General features: G+C 40.5%; 2 protein-coding genes across 5 annotated transcripts in view; both read right to left on the bottom strand.

Annotated features, from left to right (window-relative positions):
• Positions 1-15,198, bottom strand: part of LOC106532055 (stereocilin) — a 21,895-nt gene extending 6,697 nt beyond the window's left edge. The window contains exons 1-21 of one of the 4 annotated variants that reach the window (XM_014028066.1): positions 14,546-15,198; positions 14,168-14,319; positions 12,957-14,078; positions 11,289-11,313; positions 10,678-11,194; positions 9,702-10,574; positions 9,229-9,291; positions 9,019-9,144; positions 8,187-8,353; positions 7,917-8,103; positions 6,250-6,365; positions 5,888-6,020; positions 5,611-5,796; positions 5,318-5,356; positions 5,059-5,235; positions 4,709-4,858; positions 3,258-3,316; positions 3,030-3,153; positions 1,797-1,879; positions 1,565-1,700; positions 1,094-1,296 (exon numbers count right to left, since the gene is read on the bottom strand). In XM_014028066.1, coding sequence (XP_013883520.1) covers positions 1,094-1,296; positions 1,565-1,700; positions 1,797-1,879; positions 3,030-3,153; positions 3,258-3,316; positions 4,709-4,858; positions 5,059-5,235; positions 5,318-5,356; positions 5,611-5,796; positions 5,888-6,020; positions 6,250-6,365; positions 7,917-8,103; positions 8,187-8,353; positions 9,019-9,144; positions 9,229-9,291; positions 9,702-10,574; positions 10,678-11,194; positions 11,289-11,313; positions 12,957-14,078; positions 14,168-14,267 — 4,586 coding nt within the window. In that variant the 5' untranslated portion in view covers positions 14,268-14,319; positions 14,546-15,198. Of the gene's footprint in view, positions 1-1,093; positions 1,297-1,564; positions 1,701-1,796; positions 1,880-3,029; positions 3,154-3,257; positions 3,317-4,708; positions 4,859-5,058; positions 5,236-5,317; positions 5,357-5,610; positions 5,797-5,887; positions 6,021-6,249; positions 6,366-7,916; positions 8,104-8,186; positions 8,354-9,018; positions 9,145-9,228; positions 9,292-9,701; positions 10,575-10,677; positions 11,195-11,288; positions 11,314-12,956; positions 14,079-14,167 lie in introns of all 4 variants that reach the window. The other 3 variants (XM_014028058.1, XM_014028042.1, XM_014028051.1) reach the window with 3 other exon arrangements.
• A 2,588-nt stretch (positions 15,199-17,786) lies between these two features.
• On the bottom strand, positions 17,787-22,586 carry LOC106532180 (growth arrest-specific protein 8). The gene is made up of 11 exons (XM_014028202.1): positions 22,499-22,586; positions 22,196-22,291; positions 21,039-21,236; positions 20,602-20,802; positions 19,581-19,635; positions 19,290-19,493; positions 18,737-18,885; positions 18,564-18,644; positions 18,264-18,473; positions 18,113-18,178; positions 17,787-18,023 (listed from the first exon to the last, which is right to left on the bottom strand). The coding sequence occupies exons 1-11, from the start codon at positions 22,499-22,501 to the stop codon at positions 17,958-17,960; spliced, it is 1,329 nt and encodes a 442-aa protein (XP_013883656.1). The 5' UTR covers positions 22,502-22,586; the 3' UTR covers positions 17,787-17,957.
• Positions 22,587-25,003: the final 2,417 nt, after the last annotated feature.

The following is a 25,003-nucleotide window of genomic DNA, read 5'->3' as shown; positions in this document are numbered from 1 at the left end:
TGCAATGAGAACAAATGGCAGAAAAAGCTAAATAACTGAAAACGGACATGGCTTAAATGCCAAAAGTCATAGCACTCGATATATCAAATGTTGAAATAGCACAAAACTTGTGGAATGCATTTTTAGTTGCCAAAAAAACATACAGAAGAAATATAGATCATCCCAATTAGTTTTGTTATAATGTTCTTCATTAAAAGGCTCCATGAATGCCTTGCAGTTTTTCTTTGGACTTTGGCTTCTTTTCATTCTTTTTTTTCCATTTGTCTACTTCTGAGTATTTTGTCATTATATGTTTAAAATAATTAGCTAATTACAGAAGAGTCAGCAGATAATTAGTGTGTGAAGGTTACGTTTAAAAAAAGAACCACTTAAAGACCTGAAAGAGGCATCATTCTTCACATGATAAGATTTTCAGCTAATAGTATTTTTTCAGAATCATTTTGTTAGGGCTAAAATACTATTTCATGTCTGTCATGAGATGTTTTACAAATTTAACTATAAATATTAAAAAGTTGTGTCTTTGTATCTGCTAACAACAAACTACCTAAAGATCCGATTGCTAAGCAGCATGTTGACACAGAACTGGTTCATCYCTTGTGTTTTGAAGTCTTTTAGGTCCAAAGAATTCAAGCTGACTAAAAAAAAAACAAAATTACTCCTTTGAAAATGGTCCAGTCTGGGACTGAAAGATGAGTGGGAAAAGTCCCGAGGAAAAAAACTTTCAAAGACTTCAGAAAGCCTGGAGAAATATCGATCAGCACCACTTTGAAAGACTACAGGAAAGTCTAGCCCCTTGGAGGTGAAGAACGGCACAGAGCTGCATAAAAATGATACGAGATGGACAAGAAGAAGCTGCAGAGGAGATGCTGCAGACTCCTAATGTTTGTAACATGTATTCTGAAACATTTTATAGCACTCATGAAAATCATATTATCAACATTAAGCAAATCACCATTTAAAAAATTCTAAATGTAATCTATTTTAACACAACTTAAATCTGCTTATGGATCAGTTTTTAATGCTTTAGGTATTTTCATACTGCATGTGCATCCATTTTCTTTTAAAGAAATCTGTTGCAGGTACATTACTTTACCCAAACAGGTCTTTCTGAGTCAGAACGGCACTAATATCTTTGAGAGCCTCTTTCGGAAGGCAGAAACCCCTCATGTCCTCGAGCCGCAGAGCCAGAGCTCCTCTATCCACGAGAGCCAGGCTGTCTCTGTCCAAAAAAGGCAACAGAGCTCCAAGGACATCCAGGAGAGTGCCGTCAATCGTCCCCTCAGACAGAGAAGAGCCCTGCAGAACCACGGATACAAAAATTACCTTTTATTATCTCACCTATGTGAAAAAGCTGCTCTATGACACGAGCTTCCCTGTTCTTTTTATCTGACTTGAACTTACAAAGGTAGTTCTTTCTTTCTGTCCTTTAACAAATAAAAGCATGTCTGATGTGCAGCTTTGCTCCAAATTATTATAGATTTGTAACATTTTCAGACAGAAGTTAAATTTATGTCTTTCTGTGCACCATTTAAATGCAGTCATTGTATTTTAATGTCTGCTTTACCAGTCGGGCCATGGCCTTCTCAGCTAAATTTGTCTGTTTATAATGAGGCAGCTGCAGGAAATCGACAAAGTGTGACTGAATGTGGCTCAGAATGGCTCCGACAGACGTGTTGGAGAGGCTCTCTATCATCGTCACTCTGCAAAAGAAGGACCAGTTTATAAATGAAGTCTTTGATAAAGAAGATTGGACATTTCTTTTACGGTGATTACACATTCGATGAAGAGATTCTTACGGTAAAGTTGCAGCAAACCCAGAATTTAAAAGGCTGAGGTCGAGTTCAGGTCGATTCCTCAGTTCCTCCATGATGCATTTTCTCTGGTAACACAGGTTGAAATGGTTATTTTTCAAAATAAAAGCGTACGTGTGACATTAGCTTTTATTATACGAAAGGTTGTGACCAGTGTTGCCAGATCTCACAACAGAAACAAGCAACCAGCTCTGTGAAAACAAACCCAAAATAAGCCCAACTGGCAAACCCCCACATTGTGTAAAACAGAGGTAAATTATAACAGTACTGTAAAAACATATTCATTTATTAATGCATTATACATAAGCAACAGAAAAATTATGATAAATATTACCATAAAAAATGAACAACTTTAATGGTTTGAATTATTTCAATTATTTTAATGACATACTTTTAAACTCTGGTCATAAGAAAAGTGCATTTTGCAGCAAAATGACAGTTCAGTCAGCAAAAACTCCCAAAAATCTTTGCGCTCTTATTTCCTCACTTTTTATTATATTTTTCCCCATATTTTCCTGACTTACTGCAACTGATTCTCACTCTGTTTTGTCACTTATATCCAGAGGTAAAGAAGTAATTTTTGCTGATATTAAAAWATTGGCTCTGGCTCAAATTGTTCTCTCTCTCTCAATTCATGCAATTTAATCAGCAAATTCCAAACAAATTAAAACTTATCAATATTTTCCTGTACTGTACTTGTATTCCAATGTAAGCAKCGTATTTTATTTATTTATTTTTTGTCTGTGCACCACTTGTGTAAAATGTCCCAGTTGATTAAATCGAGCGCACCAATCCCCACTGTGTTTTAGAAGTAGACACGCATGTGTGCTGAATAAAGTCTCCTGTCATAAGTTCTGAACCGGACCGGACCGGACCGCACTGCCTCACCCCTGCTTGTTTCCCCGTCACTCTGGGCTCTGGTGTGTGTGTTTGAAGTGTGCCRACTCAACTCAGGTGGGAGCAACAACCAGGAAACAGGGGAATGGGAGGGACAAACCCACTGCTCCTTGTGTTCTGCTTCAACAGGAGCGGAGTTAAGCATGTCATTCAACAGACAAACCCAAAATAAGCAACTCACCTTCAAAAATAAGCCCAAAAAAACCTCAACCCGCGACTCACGGAATTTACAAGCAACTTCAGAAAAAAAAAGAAGCCCAAAGTCGCTTATAATAAACGGACCTGGCAACATTGGTTGTGACAAAAACAACTGTTTCTCACCAGAGCAGGTCTGGAGCTGGCAGCAAGTTCACTGACAAACTGAAGCAAACCTGTCGAATCTGTGTCATTGATCCAAAACCTGAAAAAATCACAACTCATCCCACCGGCAATGTTGCCCAGATCTCTACAAAAGAAGAGGACATTATTAATTTTAAAAAATAACGTCAATTTGATCCTTTCTATTGTTTAAGATGCAAGAAAATTAAAACACAAACAGCAGGTATATACCTCAGGTTCTTCACGGTAATGTTTTTAAACTCAAGGATCTTCCTGAACAAAAACTGAGCCTGCAGGAAAAAAAGACAACATGAGTCAACATTTTGATCAAAGATTCCGGCTGAGATGTTTGCAGAGGTGAGATGGAGATGGTTTGGACCAGTGGAACCAGCTTCCAGTTTCTGTCCATGAGGCTGACACTCTGTCTCTTTTTAAGACTTTCGTTTTTGATAAATCCTTTTAATATCGTCAGATTTAGGTTATTCCTTACTTATAGGTTTAAACTGCTGGAGGACAAACTGACCACAGAAAAACACCTGGACCAGTCATTCTGCGTTCATCCTGAACCTGGTTCTGCTGGAGGTTTCTTCCTGTTAAAAGAGAGTTTTTCCTTCCCACTGTCACCAGTGTGCTGCTCAGGAAGGAGACTGAAACTAGTGATTCAATGCAAGCTGCTGGCCTCTTAGATTATTTTTGTACAGAGCCCTGAGAAGACGTTCATCTTGGTGCTGTTTGAATAAAAATAACTGAATATTGGGCAAATGATGTTGAATAATATGGAAATGGCATTGAGGAGGACAAGAGGGAGACTACAGAGGAGGTTTATGCAGAGGGTTGGGGTGACAGAGCTAAAAGAAGATTTGTTTTATTTGCATTGTTTTGATCATTATAAACTGTAGGAAGTCTGTTTTCCTTAAATGTTTCTTTGAAACATATCATGTCTCAGTGGGATCACCTGTTTAAATAAAAAACAAAAAAGCGCCAAAAGGAATCTCAGCTGTTGATATCAAAACAAATATCAAGCAACTGACTGAGCTGAACAATCCAATAAACAGATCGCTCTGAGATCAGCTGCTTTCGCTGAGTCTGAGCTGTTAAAAAGAAGTTTTGTTGGACGTTAAATCAATTGCAGTTAAACGATAAATGCATCAAAATGAGATTTATATTATGCTCCGAATTAATGAAGCAGAAATGACTTCGGGTTGAACTCAAAATCTCTTAACTGAGAAACTGATAGCCCACGTGGAAACATTTAGTTGTTCTTCCAAACAGAATAATTTATGTGATAATATTCATCGACAGTGCATATTTCTGTGTAAGCGAAAGGATCAATCTTTATTGATTTAATTCAGGTCTCGTTAGGATGAAAACAGGTGTTGAAAGCAGCTTCATACACTCCTGGCTGTGATAAAAATYCCTTTAAGGACAGCCATTATTAATTGATGCTATACTCCTGCCCGCCATTGTACAACATCCAGAGTAATTAGCTTGATGGCAGCTGATGTGAATGGAGGATTAATACCCTGAAAGGCTCATCTGAAGCATATCCAATGATTTGSAGATTAATGAGAGTAAAAAACCTGAAGCTGCTAACATTTAGTGAAAGAACTGGGGGGTCTACTGCTGTCATRTCTGAAATGTTAGGCTGCACACAAGACAGGAGATTATAGAAAACTGTGCACCTGCTGAGGCGACCAGAGCACGTCTCTGTATGAGCTGATGCCTCTCCAAACGGTTTCACCACTCAGGTACGGTATCAGCTTTCTCAGGGGAACAAAAGGAAACAGACAGTTTGCCTGTTGAGTGATGTTCTTTGAGTCTCTATGCAGAGCCTGTCAACAAGCAACAAAACAGAAAATAGGAAATTWAAGGCATATATGTTCCCAGATTTGACAGATTTGTCTAAGACAAGTTTTAAGCACCTGCACATCTGCTTAAACCAGAMTGGGCTGCAGCTAATTCAAATAAAACACTTGTTCTTAGGATTAAAGGGAGAAGTGATGATTTTAATAAAGAATTTGAGCACTGTCACCTCCTGCATTGCACYGTACAGCATGGCTCTGTGGCTGGGCTTCAGCTCGGTTAGCATCTCTCTCCAGCAGGGACAGCGGGCTTCATCACTGATGTCAGACCAGCGGAGGTCTGTGAGCAGAGCAGGAAACAGAGCGGAGTGTAGGGGCTTCAGGCGGCACAGGCTTTCCACGGAGAGCTGTGGGGGGAGGAGAGAAACGCAGTGATGACGCCGCAAACGCACGGAATTCAGTGCAAATGCTCCGGAAAGGTCTCCTTACGTTGGCGTCCTTTGTGAGCCTGGATAAAATCTGAAACGCCTGAAGGGAGCATAAAGAAAAATAATTACGTGGCCAAACTTAGCAGGACTTCACATTTAAAGAACAATTCGCACAATTTAATGACTAGAAGATGCGTCGTGGCTTCACATTGACAGTTTAGACTTTTTTTTTTCTAACAATACAGCTCCTTACCATAAAACAGTTGAGCTAAAAGAAAAAAAAGAAAATGGCACAAAAGAGAAGGAAAATGATGTGAAACCAGTTGTGTGAAGAAAACCTCCCTCCCTGCTGACCTGAGCTGGTGAATATGTGTGAAGTCCTGGCAGAGACAGGACTTCCTGCAGCTCTTGTGAAGGTAGAGGCAGCAGGAAGGAGGCTCCTAACTGAGGCAGCAGACCGGTGAGATCAGACAGGTCTGAAGACGTCGTGCTGCTGAGGTTCAGCTCGGCTGACGCTGCTGGGATCAGCCAGGACGACAGCTGCAGAGTCCGTGAAACACAGTTAAACAGCCAGTCAGGCAGAAACAAGCTCAAACCCGAGAAGGCAGATTGTGCATTTTGTGCCTCTCACCCTGCCATTAGCATCGATGAGGCCCTTGGACATACACCGAGACAGCTGCTGCCACAGAGCAGAGGACACAGCTGAGTCCTGGAGATATAAACCCAAGTCTGCTGGATCCATGTAGCACGCAAGAACTCCTAATCTGCAAATGAGCTTACTCTTTATCCCTTTATTCATTCATCCAATTACAATAACATCAAAAACATGTGTTTGATGCTGCTAAAAGTAGAAATATTAAACTGCAACACAGGAACAACCAAATGATTAGATGGACAGAAGAGAAACTTCAGAATCCTCCTGCTGGTTATGATTAGTAGTGCTCCAGGTGCTGCAAATTGACCAGTGCCGTCACAAAAACATGTCTGCCCCACCTCAGCAGGTCRTCAGCCGTCAGATTCTTTCTCTTGCTGAAAAGCGTCCGAAGCACATGGCGCCCCCTCACACCATCCAGGCTGCTGTTGCCTAGCAACTCCACCAGAGGAGCAAGCTGAGGATGAGAAATGTCCAGACAAACAAAAACCAAACTTCCTTTAATTTAACAAAGAGAAATGTTTCAAGAAAACTACAGGAAACTAAACTTAGTACAGAAAATAAATAAAGTTGTGTTTAATGCTTCTTGGCAATAAACCTTATACTGTTGGAACGTCTGTTATTTGTGCTACAAGATAGACGTAAAACCCTCAATCAGACTAGAATGAACGAGTCTAGAAGCTGAATGGGGGATGAGTGTTGAAGCACCTCATTTGGATTCAAGAGACAGCCTCAAAACAAGTTGATCTGAGACACACCTTAGACAAGGGGTGAAAGAGGGGCTTGTGGAGCTACAATAAGGAGGAATTCAGGCAAGACAGTTCCACTTTATACAGAGTCTGATGCTACACTGAATTTCTTGAATCTAAATGAAAGTATGACAGAAGTCATCAGCTTTGGTAAAGACATTTCTCCTGACAATCTTGGTCCTTTGGCTTCATCCAGCTGCTCTGCTGTCAGAAATTTGGGTTTCATTTTTGATAATGCATTCTTTTGGACAGGCAGATAAACTCAGTGGTTAAATCGAGTTTTTTCCAACTAAGACTTATTGCTAATGTGAAGCCATGCCTCCCAAAAAAAGACCTTGAAAAAGTGATTCATGCTCTCATTACATCTTGTTTAGATTATTGTAATTCTTTGTATGTTGGTTTAAATAAATCTTCTCTGCATCCATTACAAGTTGTCCGGAACGCAGCAGCTCGTCTTTTAACAGGAACTAAAAAACATGAACACATACCCCCGGTTCTGGCTTCTCTCCATTGGCTTCCTGTTCATTTTAGGAGAAATTTAAAGATTTTATTGCTTACTTTTAAAGCTTTAAAAGGTCTGGCCCCATCCTACTTGTATGATCTCATTAACATCCACACTTCAGTTAGAGCACTTCGGTCATCCAATCAGTTTCTCTTAGATGTTCCTAGATCTAGACTAAAGTTTAGAGGTGATCGGGCCTTTACAGTTTCTGCCCCAAACCTTTGGAATAGTTTACCTCTCAGCATTTGGACTGCTGAGACTGTTGAGACGTTTAAATCTCTGCTTAAAACTCATTTTTACTCCCTGGTCTTTCACTCTGGTAGAGTTTGAGATTCTTTTAAAGCCAATGTTTCCTATGTCCTAATTCTCTATCTTATACTGATCTTATTTTTATTTATTTATTTTGTGTTGCTTTGTTATTTCATTAATTTGGCTGAATTGCGAAGCACTTTGGTCAGCGCTTGTTGTTTTTATGTGCTATATAAATTGATATTGACAGACCCCAACTGAATGATTTAAATGTGAAAAGAATTTAAAAGAAAGATTTGTTGCCAAGAAGTATTGTTACAACAAACAAAGAAAATAATATACCAAACACACATTTTCTTACATTTTGTGTCAATAAACCACAGCTGCATTCAAACCCGAAAACAAGCATCAAAAAACACAATCAAAACAGAGAGATGATTCATTTCTGTTGTTTATCACCAGCTCATGCCTGTGAGTTTAAAACAACTTGAGCCAAATGCTCTCTGACCTGTTGTGACGTCAGCTGACGGAAGTGACTGACAGGCAGGTACGGCAGGAGCGGGAGGACAGAACTGAGGAAGTACGGTGGCCACGTGGGGACATCTCCCACCGCGCTGGACTGCAGCAGCCGCTTCACAAAAGCCTTTTTCTGCAGCTGCTTCATCTCTGAGCTGTGGTCACGAATGGCCGTCAGCCTGAGGAGCAACGCAGAAACAGACATCAGGAGAAGAGGCGATTTAAGATAAATACTGCATGATCTGCTCCGTCAGGAACTCACACGCTGTCGTTGACGATCAAGGAGGCCGGGAAGCTCATGATGTCAGAAACAGACATGAAAGGGATGAACTGAGAGAGGTCAACAAAGAGCTCCGGGGTCACTCGGGGGAACTTATGGATGAAAGCAGCCGTCATGGTCTCCATGGCCTGTAGCTCTTGTTGAGAAGCCTGATGAAGAAAACAAAACAGGATCTTAAGAAGAAAGGCATCCAGTTTTTCTCTCATTAATCATGGGCAGCCATCATACAACTTAGGTAGCTTTGCAATCAAATCACCTGCTTATAATGAAAACCATGTTACAAATCCTGCTGCTGTTTTAATTAAACAACATAAAATAGCAAAATGGAGTATATCTTATCTTAGGTACAGTTTTAAAGTGCCTGTGACATTAAATTAAAGTGATAAATTTGAGTGTATATTTGGAAAGATAACATTCATGATGAACTGCAAACAGAAATTCACGACACTGAAATGAACAGTTGTCGAGATATTTGCATGAGCAGAAACAGGAAGTGATGTCAAAGGGGAATGCCTGAATGAGTTGTTACAACAGCTAACAACAGACTGCAAAGAATCAGATGTTTCTCTAAATTATTTTGAGTCATTATCAGATAAAGAAGAGTCAGATTTATAAAGACCAGGAAGTTACCTTTTTTTTAAAGAGTTCCCTTTTGACATCACTTCCTGTTTCACTTGGACCGCACCAAATGTAGAAAAAGGTATTGTGACAAACTGGGTAAAAATCATATGAATGATGCCAAATTTCTAAAATATTAGGATATTTTCTTTAATTTTTTTTGTAATTGAAGAAAAGGGCAATTTTAAAAGCAAACCTGGCTGGTTTCAACTTGAAGCTGGTCCCAGCTTTGGTGCATGTGGGAGATGAATCTCTTCACAGCATCTTTTTCAGCAGACATCACCAGAGAGCGAATGCTGTCTCTGGGCATCTGGAAGTACTCCTAGTTATGCGGTGATTCAAAGAAAATGTTCAGTTAGGTGATTATTCTGCAAAAAGTACAAAATATAACTGCAGAGGCCAGTACCTGCAGCAGAACCCTGAGAGTGGATGAGTTATCGTTCTGCTGAATGAGGTCCCACAGGATGGGCTGAAAAAAGTCACATCAGAAACGAGTCATTCACTCATCGCTTGGTTCAACCGGTTCAGATGTTATCATCCATTAAATGGAYGTCATTAGCCTTATCAGTCCCATAGAATGGCTTCAGACTGTCCCGACAGTGCCCCCTAGTGGGTTACCAGTGCCACATACACTGGAATGCAACAATCTACTTTATCGTAGCCCATGCCATTTTCTCTAAAATTAACCTTAGTGTTTTTATGCCTCATATTAACCAGCTGACAATCTGAAGCCATTCTATGGGACAGGGGAACCCACTAGGCAGCACAGTTGAGACAGTCTGAAGTCATTCTATGGGACTGATAACGGCTAATAACGTCCATTTAATGGATGATAGCATCCAAAGCAGGTGAGGAGAACGTGTCACTGCTCTGTCTTACGCTGAAGCAGCTCAGCAGGTCCTCTTTCAGAGTGGCGTTCTGCTCCCTGCGCAGGAAGACCCCCACAGTGTGCAGGACGCTCGTCGAGGCCTCGGGCCGCAGAGCGGTCCAGGATGTGTTGTCGAGCAGACTGGAGAGCAGGATGGCCTGACCCAGACCCTGCCTCGCCTCTCGTTCCCCTTCATCCAGCCCGGAGGAGAGCCCCACCACCACGTCCAGCACACGCAGCAGGTACCCCAGCGCCGCTACAAACCCCTCTTGCTCCCCTCCTTCCATCTCGCACACGCTCAGCTTGTGCAGGAGGTCCGCCAGCAGCGGGGCCGGCTCCACGCACAGCTGAGACGTGTCAAACTCGTACCGCGCTGGGAGCATGTCGAAGAACCGCTGCAGGAAGCACTTTCTGCTTTCCTGCTCTGCTTGGAGGTCTGCGCAGACGTCTTCCAGCTGAGGCTTTGACCTCACCAGCTGGTGGTAGAGAGTAGCGTTCAGACAGATGTACTCCCTCAGTCCCTGCGTCTGTATGCACAGCCGCAGGAGGGTGGAGTTGGTGAAATGCTGCACAGTCCACTCCCTGTACTCACAAGTCTCCCTGAAGGAGTCCTCAGAGGTGACGTTGTGCATCTTAGAGCAGTAGGCTGCTGCCCAGCTTCCCTCTGATAGGGACTGCTGTGKGTCACACAGACCTGAGACCAGGACTGAGTGGTTGGGCAGGAAGCAGTCTCTGAAGGTTTCAGCACTGAGGGACCTGCTGCCCAGCTGGGACACACAGATCTCACTGAGTCCTGGACTCGCTGACACTTCATCTGAAAGCTGCACACACAGACTGTCAAGGCTTGTCTGGTTAAAAAAGTGATAATCCTTCAGCGCCGCAGCCTGAAAACAGCCAAACAGGAGTTTGAATTTAAAAATAAAAGCACAACATCGGCCCTGAAATGAAACGTTCAAACACTCACTTATGAAAAAATCACTGCTTTACCTGCTGCACTCTCTGCAGCCAGAAGGACGARTTGGCACACACGGTGTTGTTGAACTCGTGGGCGAAGTACTCGCTGCAGACATGGACCCAGAAGAAGTCCTCCTCGGCAGCGGACAGGTACCATTCTGCATCAGAGCACGTAGCATGCAGGTCCAGCCCCAGATGAGTCACAGCGGGATCAACTGACCCGTTTTCGCCTTCAAACAGTTTACAGTAGAGGAACACGGTGAAGTTAGAAACGCCGGTCAAACCTGGGATGGACTCGTTACACGCCGCCTCCAGGATTTCTGCAGAGGTGGAGAACTCCAGCTCTCTCTGCCTGCTGTCCTGGCCGTGAGGTGCGGCCGAGTCGTCGAAGATTCGCTTTGGTTTGAAGCCTTTGGTGTCCTGAAGGTTTTTTGAGGACGGCTGAGCTGGTGGTCCTTGTTTGGAGGGGCAGGACAGAAATGGGAGTGAACCTGGGAGACCCTTAGAGCCCAAAGCCTGAGCGTTCCACATCACATTATGTCTTATCCCCCTGGAAAGGCCAGAACAAGAAAAACACGTCTCAAACATAAATCTGTGTAACTCATAATCTGCTGTCAGACTCAAACACAGCAATGAAATCTTACCATAAGATCAAATGTCTCAAGTCACCTTTAAAGAGACAAAAACAGAAAGAAAACATCAATTTAAAATCAGAACTGAATGAGTCGTGGAAACAACAGCTGAAGACTCCTGCAGCGCAGAACTATTGGTGATATAACAGAGCAGCTCGGCTAACAGTAGCCGAGATATAAAGTTACTGACATCAACGAGAGGATAAAAGGATTAACTGAGCAAACAACAGAAGCTTTCACGGCTCAGAATGATTATAAAGATTTTAAAGCAGTGTCAGTCAGTGTCATGTTCTCTCAGGTGGAAGTCAGACTGATGAAACTCTTAATCAGGATTATAATATAAAAAATAACCTGAAAACAATGACTGATTTGTTTGTTTTGGTGTCTGAACACAATCCAGATAGTGATTTTTCTGAATTATCTTCATCAGTTATTAGATTTTCTGCATGAATGTCTTTAGGTWTTAACCATAGAGGTACAGATAACAACTAGAGTGAGTCTTGGCCCGGTGACTGTGTGATCTACTGTGGAACAGGCAAGTGTCTGGTTTACTGTACATGTTGTCAACACAGCAAATAAAAAAAGGACTGATGAAGTAAAACTCATAAAAACTTTTGATAATAATATTATTGAAATTTTTATAATTATCATATTATAAAATGCTAGAAAGCTGCATATGTTATGAATGTACCATCGGAAGAGAAACAGGAAAACGTCTCATTTCACAAGCAGATTTGATCTTATTTTCCTTGATCTGGATGCGATCTAACCAGAACTGAAGCTAATAATTTAATAGTTTAAAATAAAAAAAGCTATAAAGCCGATGTAATCATTATTAATTATTGACTTGGTGAACAGATATTAGCTCTTGTAGCATATATTGCAATAAAGTGTTGCACTCAGCTGAATAAAGCTACAATTTAGCACAAATTATTAAATATTACAAGCTGGTTTTGTAAAATAATATTATGTATTTGACTAATTTTGAGTTTCCATGGAACAAACCGGACCTGTTGTGAAGAGCTAACATCAGTAGAGACAAGTTTAATCCTGAAATATGGTGGGTTTGCAGAGAACATTTTCTAAGTGTCGACTGGTGAATCCATCCATCCATTATCTATACCTGCTTCTTCCTTTCAGGGTCACTGGGAGTTATTGGTGCCCATATCCAGCAGTCACTGTGCGAGGGGCGGGGCACACCCTGGACAGGTTGCAAGTCCATCACAGCGACTTGCAAATATTTATTATTTATTTATGACAATAAGAAATAATAAATATCTTTTATTAGTTGAAGTCATAAGTCTGCAGCTAGCTAAAACGTTATTGACTGATTTCAGGTCTGCTTCAGATAATCGTTACTTATAAATAAGATTTTTCTTGTATATATTTAGCTGTTTTACGTGGTTGTTGAAAGAAATTAACAGAATTAACCATAATATTAATTTATTGTTAAAATATTAAACGTTTGTGACACACATCCAGTTGGGCTTGCTGTTAATCATATGTGTCGGCTGTGAGCCAGCGCCCTGCTTGGTCACCGTTTTTGCTCCTCTGTTGTCACAGATGTCAACAGTGGACAGGATGGGTGGGGCTCACTCTAGTATTATTCAGTGATGTTTTTTAACCCATCAGAGCTCTGTCTGGATTTTTTCACTCGTCCTCTCTTCCCCTCAGACTCACCGACTGAGCAGCGACCTCGAGTGTTGGGCAGCGGCCCGTCCACCAGGTTGCTGACGTCATCGAGCAGAGCCACTGTGACTTGGGACACTTTGTCCCTCAGGCTGCCGTAGACGGAGCTGCCCACCCTGTGCAGAACGCCGCGCCTCAGCCCGTCCAAACTCTGAACAAGAGCTAAGTTCCTCTGAGGCAAACTGGCCTCACGCTCTCCCCCACCTGAGCGGGACAAAGCCTGCAGCAGGAAGGTTTGCATGAAGCCTGGCTCGTCCTCCGAGGCCGTCATGTCTTCTGCAGATGCGTTGGCAGGCGACACTTCCTGTCTCATGGCTTCAGGAGGCATGCTGAAAGGCCTGAAACGTCCAAACGAGCCTTTAGTGTGTCCAGCAGCTTCGCTTGCTGGGTGTAAACTGACCACTGGCTTCCAGTTACGCGTTTCCAGAAACTGYAGCAGCTGCTGGAGCCAGCTGACACTGAAGGCGCAATCATTACGGCCCTTCAGAGCGCAGATGAAGCCCTGCAGGCCTGCACTGGCCTGACCGTATGTCCCACTGATTACAGCCTGAAGTGTAGCTTCCAGCACGGCGCTCACRGTCCTCCAGTTCTGAGATAAGAAAGTCAGGARGGGTTTGTGGGGCTGGCGCTCTGACAGAGTGAGGAGAGTCTGCAGGAGGCCCAGAAACCAGTCCCAGTGTGGGCTGCCCCTCAGGGACAAAAACCAGTCCTGCACTTTGACACTGGGTCGGGGCGGGACGCGGCCGTTCCACTGGTTCAGCGCAGCGTTCCCCTCAGACTGCAGAAAAAAATGCAGCACCTTTTCCCACAGCTGCTCCTCGTCCGGCTCCGGGGGCACCTCCTCCAGCTCAGCCCCCATCTCCTGGAGGTACAGAGAGATGTTGTAGAGGAACCCAGAGAGACGATGTCTGTTTATCTGCTTGTTTAACGAAGGCAAGTTCTTGTTGGGGAAAAGGGTTTTTAGGCTCCCAATGATATTCCTCATCCAAGAAGTGGTCGACTGGTCCTTCTTTGTTCCCGGTGGGGGTTGGTGAGAACTCAAACCGGCATCTTTACTCCATCTTGAAAGGATCTCTTTTAAGGTAGCATCTCTCTGGTCCACTTTATCACTTCCTGAAACAAAAAGCATGAAAGACTGAGCTGGAAAGAAGCATGAGCTTCCTAACGTTGCATTTAGAGCCACGTTCATGCAGAGACCTCACCTGTCCTCTCAGATGCTCCTTGTCTGAGTAAAACCAAACAAATGATGACGCCTGTCAGGTTAAGAGAGGCCATTCCTGACCCTTTCTTCAGCATGGTCATCTCATGCCAGCGTGCAAACAGCCGTCACATCTTCACCTTCAGGCTTTTAAACCTGTCGAACATGCAAACAGTAAAAAGCACGCAYGCTGCTGTTTCACTTRTTTTAACTCAGAAAATATTACTGCAGAAACACCAGCTTACACATCATCTTACCACTTTTACACCAGCAGTGTTCACAATTAGGTTTGCAAACTGCAACTTTTAATAATATGCTTTAAAAAAAAGTAATACCTTGTATTTTAAATAGCTAACAGCAGAATAAAACATCCTGAACTCACCAGCAGTTATGATCCATTTTTGTCTTCAAGTGTCTGCAGGTTTCTTCTTAAACATGTTGCTGCCATCACACTAGGCGCTGACCTCCTCCTGAGTTGGTCTCGATTTCACTACGGCTCGGACTTTCTCTACCTTTTGCTCTCTTCTTGCACCCCTCCCACCACTGACGTTTTTTTAAATGGTTTGAGACCTTTTGTTTTTGTCACTGTGGCCTGAATTTTCTAAAATCCTTTCACTGTGTTATATTATGGCAGTATGAGTGTCTCTGAGCTCAAATTATTGCTTCTTTTGGATAAAAATTTGATATTTTTTTCTTTTAGCTGTTTTTGGTGATGTGTTCTGGCGCATGGAGACGTCACAGGAAGGTCACCAGCTCTGTTTAACACAAGGTGAAAATCTGGATCATATTCATCACACCCAGGATATCTCTGCTGCTCTCCAACTGTCCAGTTTGTCCCGTTGACTAATTCTTCACTCATCTTGTCACACTGGGTTTGTCGTGGGGGTGTAGTCTTACCAGAGGGGCCAGGTCAGGCGGACTGTGTGGTCTGTCGCTGCTTGGACACTTTTATCCTTGAGTCGGGCAGTTATACAATYAAGCCTTGTGCAGGGGCAGAGGAGCGAGCTCCCCGGAGTCAGACCACTGTCTGCAGCCACTGAAACTTTAGAGGACTGAGTGAAAGGACGCCCCCACCCCATCCACCCCAACTCCTCCTCCCCCCGCCTGCTTTAGCTGTGCGATACTGTGGCCTGCACAAGGACAATAACTTCCTCCTGTATTATTGATGCCACAGGGAACAGCAATCACTCAGTGCAGCCGGGCTCAATTCACCACGGGAATAGTCAATGAGAAACTAGATCTGCTCCGTTCGTTCCTCCTCCCTCGGCTGGAAACTCTGTCAAAGCAGTGGGGAAATCAGCTGGTGAAAATAGCTGTTGAGATTGGAATATGTGCTCCGAGGCCAACTTTTAGCCCCGTTTTCCAACAGAAAAGATAAAAAGGACGGAAAATGAATCCAAATCTGAGCGTTTAAACGTGGTGGGAGTGTTTAAAATGGTGATTATATACCGGTGCGAGTCATTAGAGTTTGTTTGATTGCATATTAACGGCATGGTTTGAAGAACGGGCTCAGAAAAAAAAAAACCTCTGCAGCTGCCAGGATTTTTGATTTGAGTAATGAAGAAATGCGGTCGGCTCTTCATTTGAGTCAAGATTAAAGACAAACTAATTCACACAGATAAATGTGCTGTTTACATCCTCAAAGAGCGCTGGTGAGTAATGTTCCCACTGCAGGCCGAATGTTTGATCAATGACCTTCATCGTGGGGTTTTTGTGTTGAAATATGGAAACGTAAAATGGTGAAGAGACGGTTTGGCTCTGTCCTCCCTCTGAGGTCAAGTGTCTTAAAAAAAAAGATTTTTTAATATTTTTTTGTGTTTGATAAACTTGTGAACTTTGGTTTTATCATTCAGTCTTTTATCTTCAGGACATGAACTGATATCCTGATGTTGGGAGGCAGACAAAACATGACTCTTAACCCACCGTGTTTCAAAATAAAAATTTGTGTGTGGGTGTACATGTTTTTGCTTCCTGGTGGGGATGATTTTTGACCATTTTCCTGGTACACACAGCCTGATGAGGACCCAATGGGGACAAAAGCCTGGTCCCCATTGAGGGAAATACGGTTGGGTCAGGAGTTAGGGTTGGGACTAAGGTGTGAATTGAGTTTAGGTTAGGTTTAGGGTCAGGTATGTACCTGTGAGGTTAGGTTTAGGGTCAGGGGTCAGGGTTAAGCTATGACAATAAATGAATGGAAGTTAATGCAAAGTCCCCATGAGGATAGAAGAACAAACGCGTTTGTGTTTGTGTGATGTGTGGCTCCTTTATCCTCTTTTCAAAGAAGAAAAAAAGTCAAATGTTCCACCATAAATTCACAAAGTCTCAAAGATATTAACTGTCTTGTCATTTCAAACTGCTGCCTGATCAGGTCTGTTTTTTGTCTCACATAAAACTGGTGATAAAAAGAGTTCAAGGCTCCAAAAACACTAAATATTTACATGTTTTTTTGTTGCAAAGAACAAGGTCAGTTTTTGTAAAACATGAAAAAGCCATAAAATTGATTCTGTATCACAAGAGCACAATAAAAGTGTTTATGAGTAAGAGGATGGAAGGTACATGCACCAAGCTACAGATTACAGCCCGTTACTTCACTGCAGCTGTGATTGAGAAGTGAAATTTGAACACATTTATGGTTCCCTCAGTTAGAAATAACTTGGGTTTTGGAACAATCTGTATTTCAACATCATTTCCTTTAAATTTATTTTAAAAACACATCTGTTCTCACTGACTTTTAACCAATTGTTARTTGTTGTTTTTTATTGTTCTGTTCTTTCTTTCTTTTTCTTTGATAATTTTTACATTTATTTGTTTTATTGTTTTTAACTTTTTTGCTTTTTATTGTTCAGAACTTTGGTAACCTGTTGTTTTTAATGTGTTTTATAAATAAATTAGACTTGACTTAACTGAATAAAACATTGCGTTAGGCTTAGATATAAAGATTGTTATTGCGTCACTGACCTTCATGTTTTAGTGCTAACTTATGACCTTAGAAATGTTTTTTATAGTTACTTTATTCTGTGCTTAAAAGTCCAGAAAGATTTTGTGTTGTGGCATTCTTCATATCACATTTTATAAAATAAAAAATAAAGAATAAATAAGTGTGCTTTGCTGATAATCAGACTTTTTATGCTTTTAGAAATCTGTTAAGCTGAATCTTTTGAAAAAAAAAGGTTTTGAAAAAACTGACGTGTTTTTCAGCCTTGAAAACAAAATATTACAGGTTTGAATGGGGTGATGAAAAGGACAGAGAAAAAAGCTTGTCTACATTCAAGTATAAATGAGARCAGTTTTAAGGTAGCAGAATAAAATAAACTGAAGTACTGTTCCAGTTCTCAGGGTCAGAATTTTCACCCTTTTTTTTTCAGGAAGATTTATTTTCCCCTCTGAAAATCATTTTTGATATATTTTCTCAATAGAAACGGTTCTTTTGATTAAAAAAAGTTATTTAAAAAATTAAATTCACCTTGTTCCTTTAACATTTTTTATTTCTTTTAATGTCACCGCGCTCGGTTGTAGTGCACTCTCTCTCTCTACCTCTAGAGGGCAGCATASGGGTGGGGTGGGGGGTGGGGGGTTATGATTGTGATTCCAGCTCTGAACCCTGAGAAAAACAAAACAATATGTTTGGTTAAACTTAATTTATTACTGAATATGCATGTTTTATCAAACGTAAATCGCAGCAACATGGGAGTTTCTGATGCAAAAACCAGCAGGATTTGCTGTGATTTTGTTCTTTTGACTCGTTGATTTTTACTCCAAGATCTATTTTTTGCTTACAGGATAGTTGGGAGAACTTATCCAGGGTAGGAACTTGGAGCCATTTGCTTCAGTTCAGCAGTCAGCAGCAAATTCTTACGAGCCTACAAGACACATAATTTTATTTAAATAAAAGAGTCAGCAGTAAAATACATGTCATGGTTTTGTTTCTAGAAGTGAATGAATGACAAACCTTAGAAATTAGATTTCTTTTGTGCTCTAAGACCTTGATTGTAGAATTCTTGGACTCAAGATTTTCCTACAAATACAAACATATACAGTATATGTATATTTTTGTTATTGTCTTCAGAATAAAGACGAAGTGTGTGACTCTACAGCAGTACCTTCACTTTGGTTGTGATGCCCATCAGGGCGGTGTGGTCCACGTTCGGAGCTGTGAGCACAGACTGGAGCTGAGCCTGGATCTTCTCCAGACCGTCCACCCAGGTCTGCAGCTTACTCTCCAACAAGCTGTTCCTCAAATCTGTTTCATCCTGCGCTGTCTGAGTGTTCTGACGAAAAGACTCGAACAGCTCGTCCCTCTCCAGCTGGAGCTGCAAACACGAAGAGAGACATAAATATTTATCAAAGATTGACACAAAATGTGCTTTTATTTCATAAACATTCTGATCTTTAGCTTTTACCTTGGTGAAGTGGTGTTTCAGTACCTCGTGGTCTGTTTTCAAGTCTTCCAGGACTTTTCTTTTGGGTATTTTTATCTCTTTCTGTTAAGAAATGTAACAAAATAAAATCTGAGTTTTGGGGGGGGTTTTGCACATATTTTAAACACAACTCCAAACTTGGATTTAACCTTTACCACTGAGCCGCGTTTGGTTTTCTTCTCGACGTCAGCGATTTCCATCCTGACTTTTGCAAGAAGCTCAGTGAGATGAAGGTTTTCCTTCAAAACAGAGCTCTGATCCTGCTTCATCTTCTTCAGTTTCACCTTCAGTTCGGCAATTTCTTCCTAGGATGTAAACAAAATGAGTCACAGAAAAACAAAAACACAGAAAGTAAAGGCAAGTTTTTTCCTAAATTAAACCCACACTACAAAAATTTGCCTTTTAAAACTAAGTTTAAAAAAATATTAGATTATAGTCTGGATCTTCTTTAAGGGAAACTATCTGCCGGTGCAGTAAGACAGTTGCACATGGTAGCTAAGACTTCTTAAAATAAGGAACAGGATTAAAACAGTATCTAACACATTAATCTCTTGCTTAGTTTATCAGTCTCAAAACAAGATCAAAAGTACTTTTTGGCTGGATATAAGATTAAAAGACATTACATACAAAAGTAAACGATCAAAACAAGAGCTTATTTTGAACTAAAAGAGTCCAGTCTAAACAAAGTGTGTGAAATGAGAACACATRCGTTGAGTTGATCGATGGCCTCAGCATTTTGCATCACGTTGAGCACGACTGCTTTAGCGTCCCTGAAGAACTGGTTGTGATCTTCTGTCAGAGCCATCATGTGGCTGCTCCACTGCAGCTCCTGTGTGCTGATCACACTTCGCTTTATCGTCTCCTGTTCTTCTTGCAGCTGCTGCATTTTCTCCTTGCATCTCGCTGTAGTTTCTAATCAAAAAATAAATAAATTCACAACAGCTCAGTAAGTTTCTAAAATTATGAGAAGTTTGGTTAAGAGACTAAACTCTTGTTTACCTGCGAGAAGCTTGTCGAAGTTGGCCCTGGTTGCTGCCGTTTCTTCTTTGTGTTTCTGTTGAGGAAACAACAGACAGGGTCATCTTTTATTTTGAAGGGGCAGGGTTGCACTTCTTTTTTAACATCAGTCACATTTAGTTTGAGGATCTGAACTTCAAGCATTTTTGCTGCCATCAAAACAAACTGTGGGACAAGCTAAAAAGGATATGAAGATCTTGCGCTTCCTTAGCATTGGGCTAATTTAGCATTTTCTTTTTATGGCTGATGGATTCAGTCACTGAGGATCCTCTGAAAATATGACAAAATATTCATCACTCACTGGTTTGTGAACAATCTTGTTGAAGCTCATTGTTGATTACCTGGATCATACCGATATCCAGGGTTTGTTTTTGTGTGCTGTTATTGCTTTTATGTCATAGATTGTGTGGTTTTGTTTACATAATCAGTCAAAGTGACTATTCTTATTCCTGTAAATGCAACGACATCAAAGACATTTATTAATTCAAACAAAAAAATATGATATTTGTCTGTTTAAGACAGGGAGGTCAAACTCAGTGACACTAGTGAGCCAAACCTCAAAACTATCTTCAAGCTAGGGGCCAAATTCGTCAAAATCTATTGAAGAAATACAAATGACCATTACCAAATTATGTTTTATATAGTATTTAGAACATAAACAAACCAAATAAATAAAATTTTAAAAAGATAAATTTAGAAAGACACATCATTAGAATTCATTTTTCATGCCTTGCTCTCCATCAACAACTTTTTCATTTAATATAACTTATAACATTCAGAAAAACAGGTACAAACAGGCTGGATAAAATGGGCCAGATTTGGTCTGCGGACCCTGAGTTTGATACATGTGGTTTAAAACATTGATGGGGAATCTCCCAGGTAATACGTACACCCCAAATAACATCACAAGATCAAAAGCACCCATATGTGACAGATTTGGACCACTGACATAGTTTAAAGGCAAACTATTAAAAACCAACAACACATGGTGTGTGGGACAAACCAGTTCAAGCTCCCTGATTTGATTTTCACTTCCGAGCCTCTGCATGTCCACAGTGATAGCTCTCATTTTGTTAAAAAGTTCGTCCTCCAGCTCCTCGTGCTCCTTCTGCAGYGCAGCAGCAGCAGCCAAACGGTCTGCTTTCAGCTCAGACACTGTGTTCTGGTGCTCACACAGCAGGTGCTTCATCTTCTGCTTGTACACCTGGTGAGAAAGGAAGAAATTATTAAAATTGTAAGGTTGGTTTATTGATAATTTTGCCTCCAAGTATGTTCAATGATACACATTTAAGCTAATCAAAAACATTCATGAAGTAGTGTTTTTTTGGAATTGATTACTTAAAACTTTCAACTATTTCCAAGCAGAAAATTGCTCTTAAAAATATGTGATCCTTATTAGGCTTTAACAGTAAATCCTGCGTTTATATCCGTTCACCTTACCATATTCTCCACGCGATGACACCCATCATCTTCCTCAGCAGCCCTCTCCAAGTTTTTCAGCTTGGCCCTGGCCTCATCTAGTTTCCTTTCAGTGATTTCCCTGAAGACGCGGATCATATCCTCCTCCAGCTGGAAGTAGCTTCTCTCTTCCCTCTCTCTGTCCAGCTCCTCTTGCAGGTGTACGATGTGTTCTTCCATCTGAAATACAGTTTTATTGTAGACAGAGCATATCTGTGACAGATGATAGACAGATACTCATCCAGGACAGGGTATATGTTCAGTGTCTTTGCACAGTGACTGGACATCGTTTCTTGATTGTTGAAGACGTTTTTGATACTTATATGAAGCTTTTGTAACTTTGCAGGAGCATCTGAGAACACAACACAGTACTAGCTTTTCAAACCAAACAGAATCCTGCGACCGAACGTGATCCACCTTAAGAATAAACCCCACAGAATATGGGATGCCCAGTTCCAAACAGCCTCAGGAGGGAGGGGAGGGAGGGACAGGGTTCCCACACCTTGGTCAACATCAAATTCAAGGACCTTTCAAAGGCTTTCCAGTACCAATTTCCTCAAATTAAAGAACCACGCACAATGGCAATTACCTACTGCTACCGCAGATTGTTACCAATAAACACGTTTATTATCAAGTAAATTCAATGAAAAACTTAACAGCATAGAAGTTGTTGAGTCAGAAACAACGATGTCAGTTTACCATAACCCTGAGTTATACACATTATTGTGTACATTGTTATCCAATGTGTTTTTTTTTTTTGTTTTTTTTTTAAAAGATGACGAAAATCTGTCGTGTGAATAGAGAATTTCAATCCCCAAAAACATTCAAGGACTTTCAAGGACAAGTGTAATTTTTGGCTGTTTTCACAAACTTTCCAGGTCCTTGAAATAATTTTTTTTCAAATTCACAAACCTTCAAGGATTTCAAGGACCCGTGGGAACCCTGGAGAGAGGTTAGTTTGTGAGTCCAGTTTGTATAAATGGATCTTTGCAAAAACAAGTCAGTTTCTTTAAAACCTTTTCTGATTATTTTAATTAATAAATTTCCATTAGTATTTAAACCTGGCTTGTATTTAACAGAAACTGACAGCTCGTTACATAAAAATGTGATTTATTTTATGATGCATATTTAGCTCCAACCTGCTCCTTGGATATCTCCTCCTTGGTGAAGCCATTTATCAGAGTGGGAGGCTTTGCAGCTGCAGTCTGTTTACTTGTGTCTTTCTTTTTGGGTGGCTGGAGAGAAAACAAACACTTTAACACAGTGCAGGATTAATATATATATATACACACACATATAGCCCATGGGTGCTACACACCGCCTCCTTAATTTAGCCGGAAGCTTCTCGTGTCATAACTTCAAAATGTCTCCGTCTACCGTTAATTAGCCAGCTAGCACATTAGCTAATTATTTTTAAAAAGTATCTATAAAACTGTATTTACCATTTTTATGCAGTTGTTGGAGTTTGAGGAGAAAAACGAACCGATCAGAAGTCCAGTTCGACACCAGGGTCAAACATTTGTTTCCATGACAACAGCGGAGGGCGGGCGCAGAGGAAGTCATGAACATCCGGGTACTTCTTATCTAAGTTTATGTTTCCCAACTGGGTGTTGATCTAATCATATAATTACGCATTTGTCTACTTATGTTCTTTATGAACAAATGTTAATTTAACATTCAAATGTGCAAATAATTTCTACAACTGTTTAATTCTGGTCTTTTGATAATCATATTCCCCCTTCATGATGATTTGTCCTATTATTTGGCTTGTGACCACATATGCTAGCAGACTAATAATATCACTTTAAGTGTTACTAATGAGCAACTGTTAATCTTATTATGGAACTGGAAACATGCATGTGGTTTGAATTAGCAGAGAAAACAGCACTAAAGTGGAAAAATATTTGCGTGGGAGCAGATTATAAATTTATTCACGCTGCAGCGATTATAATCAGTTACACGAGTCCTATAAATATGATTTAACAACTGTTAAAAACAGCTGAACATTCGTGCTTCTTGACTCCAGTGATTGCTTTGATCCTTTAAAAAGAAGGCACAAAATTGAAACAGTTATTTATTATTTACAAAATCAAAACATCTGAAAAAATGTCCACAGATGCAGGAGTTGATAGTCAAAGGTCACAGAGGTCATCATTCTCATCCAACCTGGACCTGTGGAGAAAAAACTGAGGCGTAAATAAATATTAGTCCAAATATCAATATGTGATGAATAAAAATAAAATTTAAAATATGAAGCGCACTCACAAGCGGTGGATATGATCTGAGAGGAAATCTGCTTCAACTTCTACAAAAATGAAGGAAATCATGTTTACAGTCAATTAAAGTGACTTCAATCAGTTATAAATAACAGAGGATATAACCTTTGGACAGAATAATTCTGATCCTGAAGGTTTTTTAATAAACAACAAAATGAAAAAAATATCTTTCATATTAGTGCAAATATTCTGGGCTCAGAAAATATACAAAATATAACAAAACAAAGATAAATAGTTTTCACAACAGTGTTGGAAAGGTTCTGATTTCTTGTCTTATGTGTTTTAAGAAAGTTTGTTTAAATTTAAAAAAATAAACTCCAACTTCATAAAATGCACCTATAAATAAAATGTGTTTTTTTGCGAGCCTGCTTATCCCCCATCTAATTAGCTTGAGTGCTTTTTGTTCCATTAGCTAAAGTTTGGCAAAGTTTGGTGTCGTTTTCTTTCTCGTCCGACGTCAACGTGGCTGACTTGGCACATTGTAAAAGTTCTTTGGGAGGCGGGACAGGAAGTACAACAGGAACKGAGGTGACGGAGCGCTTGTTGAGGAGTACGACGTCTACAGGTCCTCTGATGCTTTTTATATAGATCTGATACTTTTCCGGGCAGTTCGGGACCTGAGGAGAGATGAAGGTACGCTGGATTAGTTCAGGAGGCTGAAGGACAGAGAGCAGATGATGATGCAGAGCTTACAGCTTTGGGAATGGGAACATCAAACTGTGTGCCAACAGGTGCTTGTACTGCCAAAACAATGTGACCTGAAAGAAAATGAAACTAATATTTTAATATTTTGCATAAAGCAAAATAATTTTTCGGCTTCTAAACTGAAGCTGTACAGATATTTGCTAAACTGCTGACTCAGCTAAACATCAATTCCTTTAAATATTTAACAGTGGTGGGCACAGCTAACCAAAATGTTAGGTTTACTGACCACTAACCTTCTAAGCAAGAATCTTAGCCATGCTAACATTAAACTGTTAAACAGATTAAAAAAATTAGTAGAAGCTAACGCTAACCGCTAAGCCGACTGTAACTCCGACTGTCGGACATCTTCATCTCTTTCCAGCTGAAGACTGRTGGGACTGACAAAAACTCGTAGTTAGTTTGATTCTATTAGTTTAATTTGAAAGTGGGTGGGATCATCTGTGGCAAATTAGCCAATCCAAATCAGAATTATAGCTCCGCCTCCCTTCTGACATTTCTAGTTTACCCATTTCAGAATAGAAGCGTTTCTTTGCTCGAGATTTTTATAAATACGGTTTGAAGTTAATCAAACAGCAAATACTTTTTCTACCATATTTTAAGTTTAGTCAATTTTTGTAATCATTATTTAACTATTGTTAAATGTTACCTAATTTCAATGCTCTTAGTTTGAAGTTTATCTGCTAAAGATGCTACATGCTACACACGTCCAGCACTGCTTGTAAGAGGGGGTAKTTTTYATTTAATTCTGGATAAATGGCATTAAAATATAAGTTTTACACTTGTGATTATTTTAAGTGGACTTAAAATTAGCTGAACCTAGTTTAGCGGAAGCTATTGTGTCTGCTAATGGTTTACAAAGTTATTAATAATAATAAATGCTAATCCTCTAAATGAAAAGCTAGTTCTGTTATTAGCAGATTACAAGAACTGTGCCCACCACAACTTTTTGAATGCTCTGTCTTCTTT

The sequence above is a fragment of the Austrofundulus limnaeus genome, unplaced genomic scaffold (genome assembly GCF_001266775.1).
Source record: "Austrofundulus limnaeus strain Quisiro unplaced genomic scaffold, Austrofundulus_limnaeus-1.0 Scaffold5, whole genome shotgun sequence".
Classification (NCBI taxonomy): Eukaryota; Metazoa; Chordata; class Actinopteri; order Cyprinodontiformes; family Rivulidae; genus Austrofundulus; species Austrofundulus limnaeus.
The sequence above is the reverse complement of the archived record's forward strand: the minus strand, read 5'-3'. Positions and strand labels throughout refer to the sequence as shown.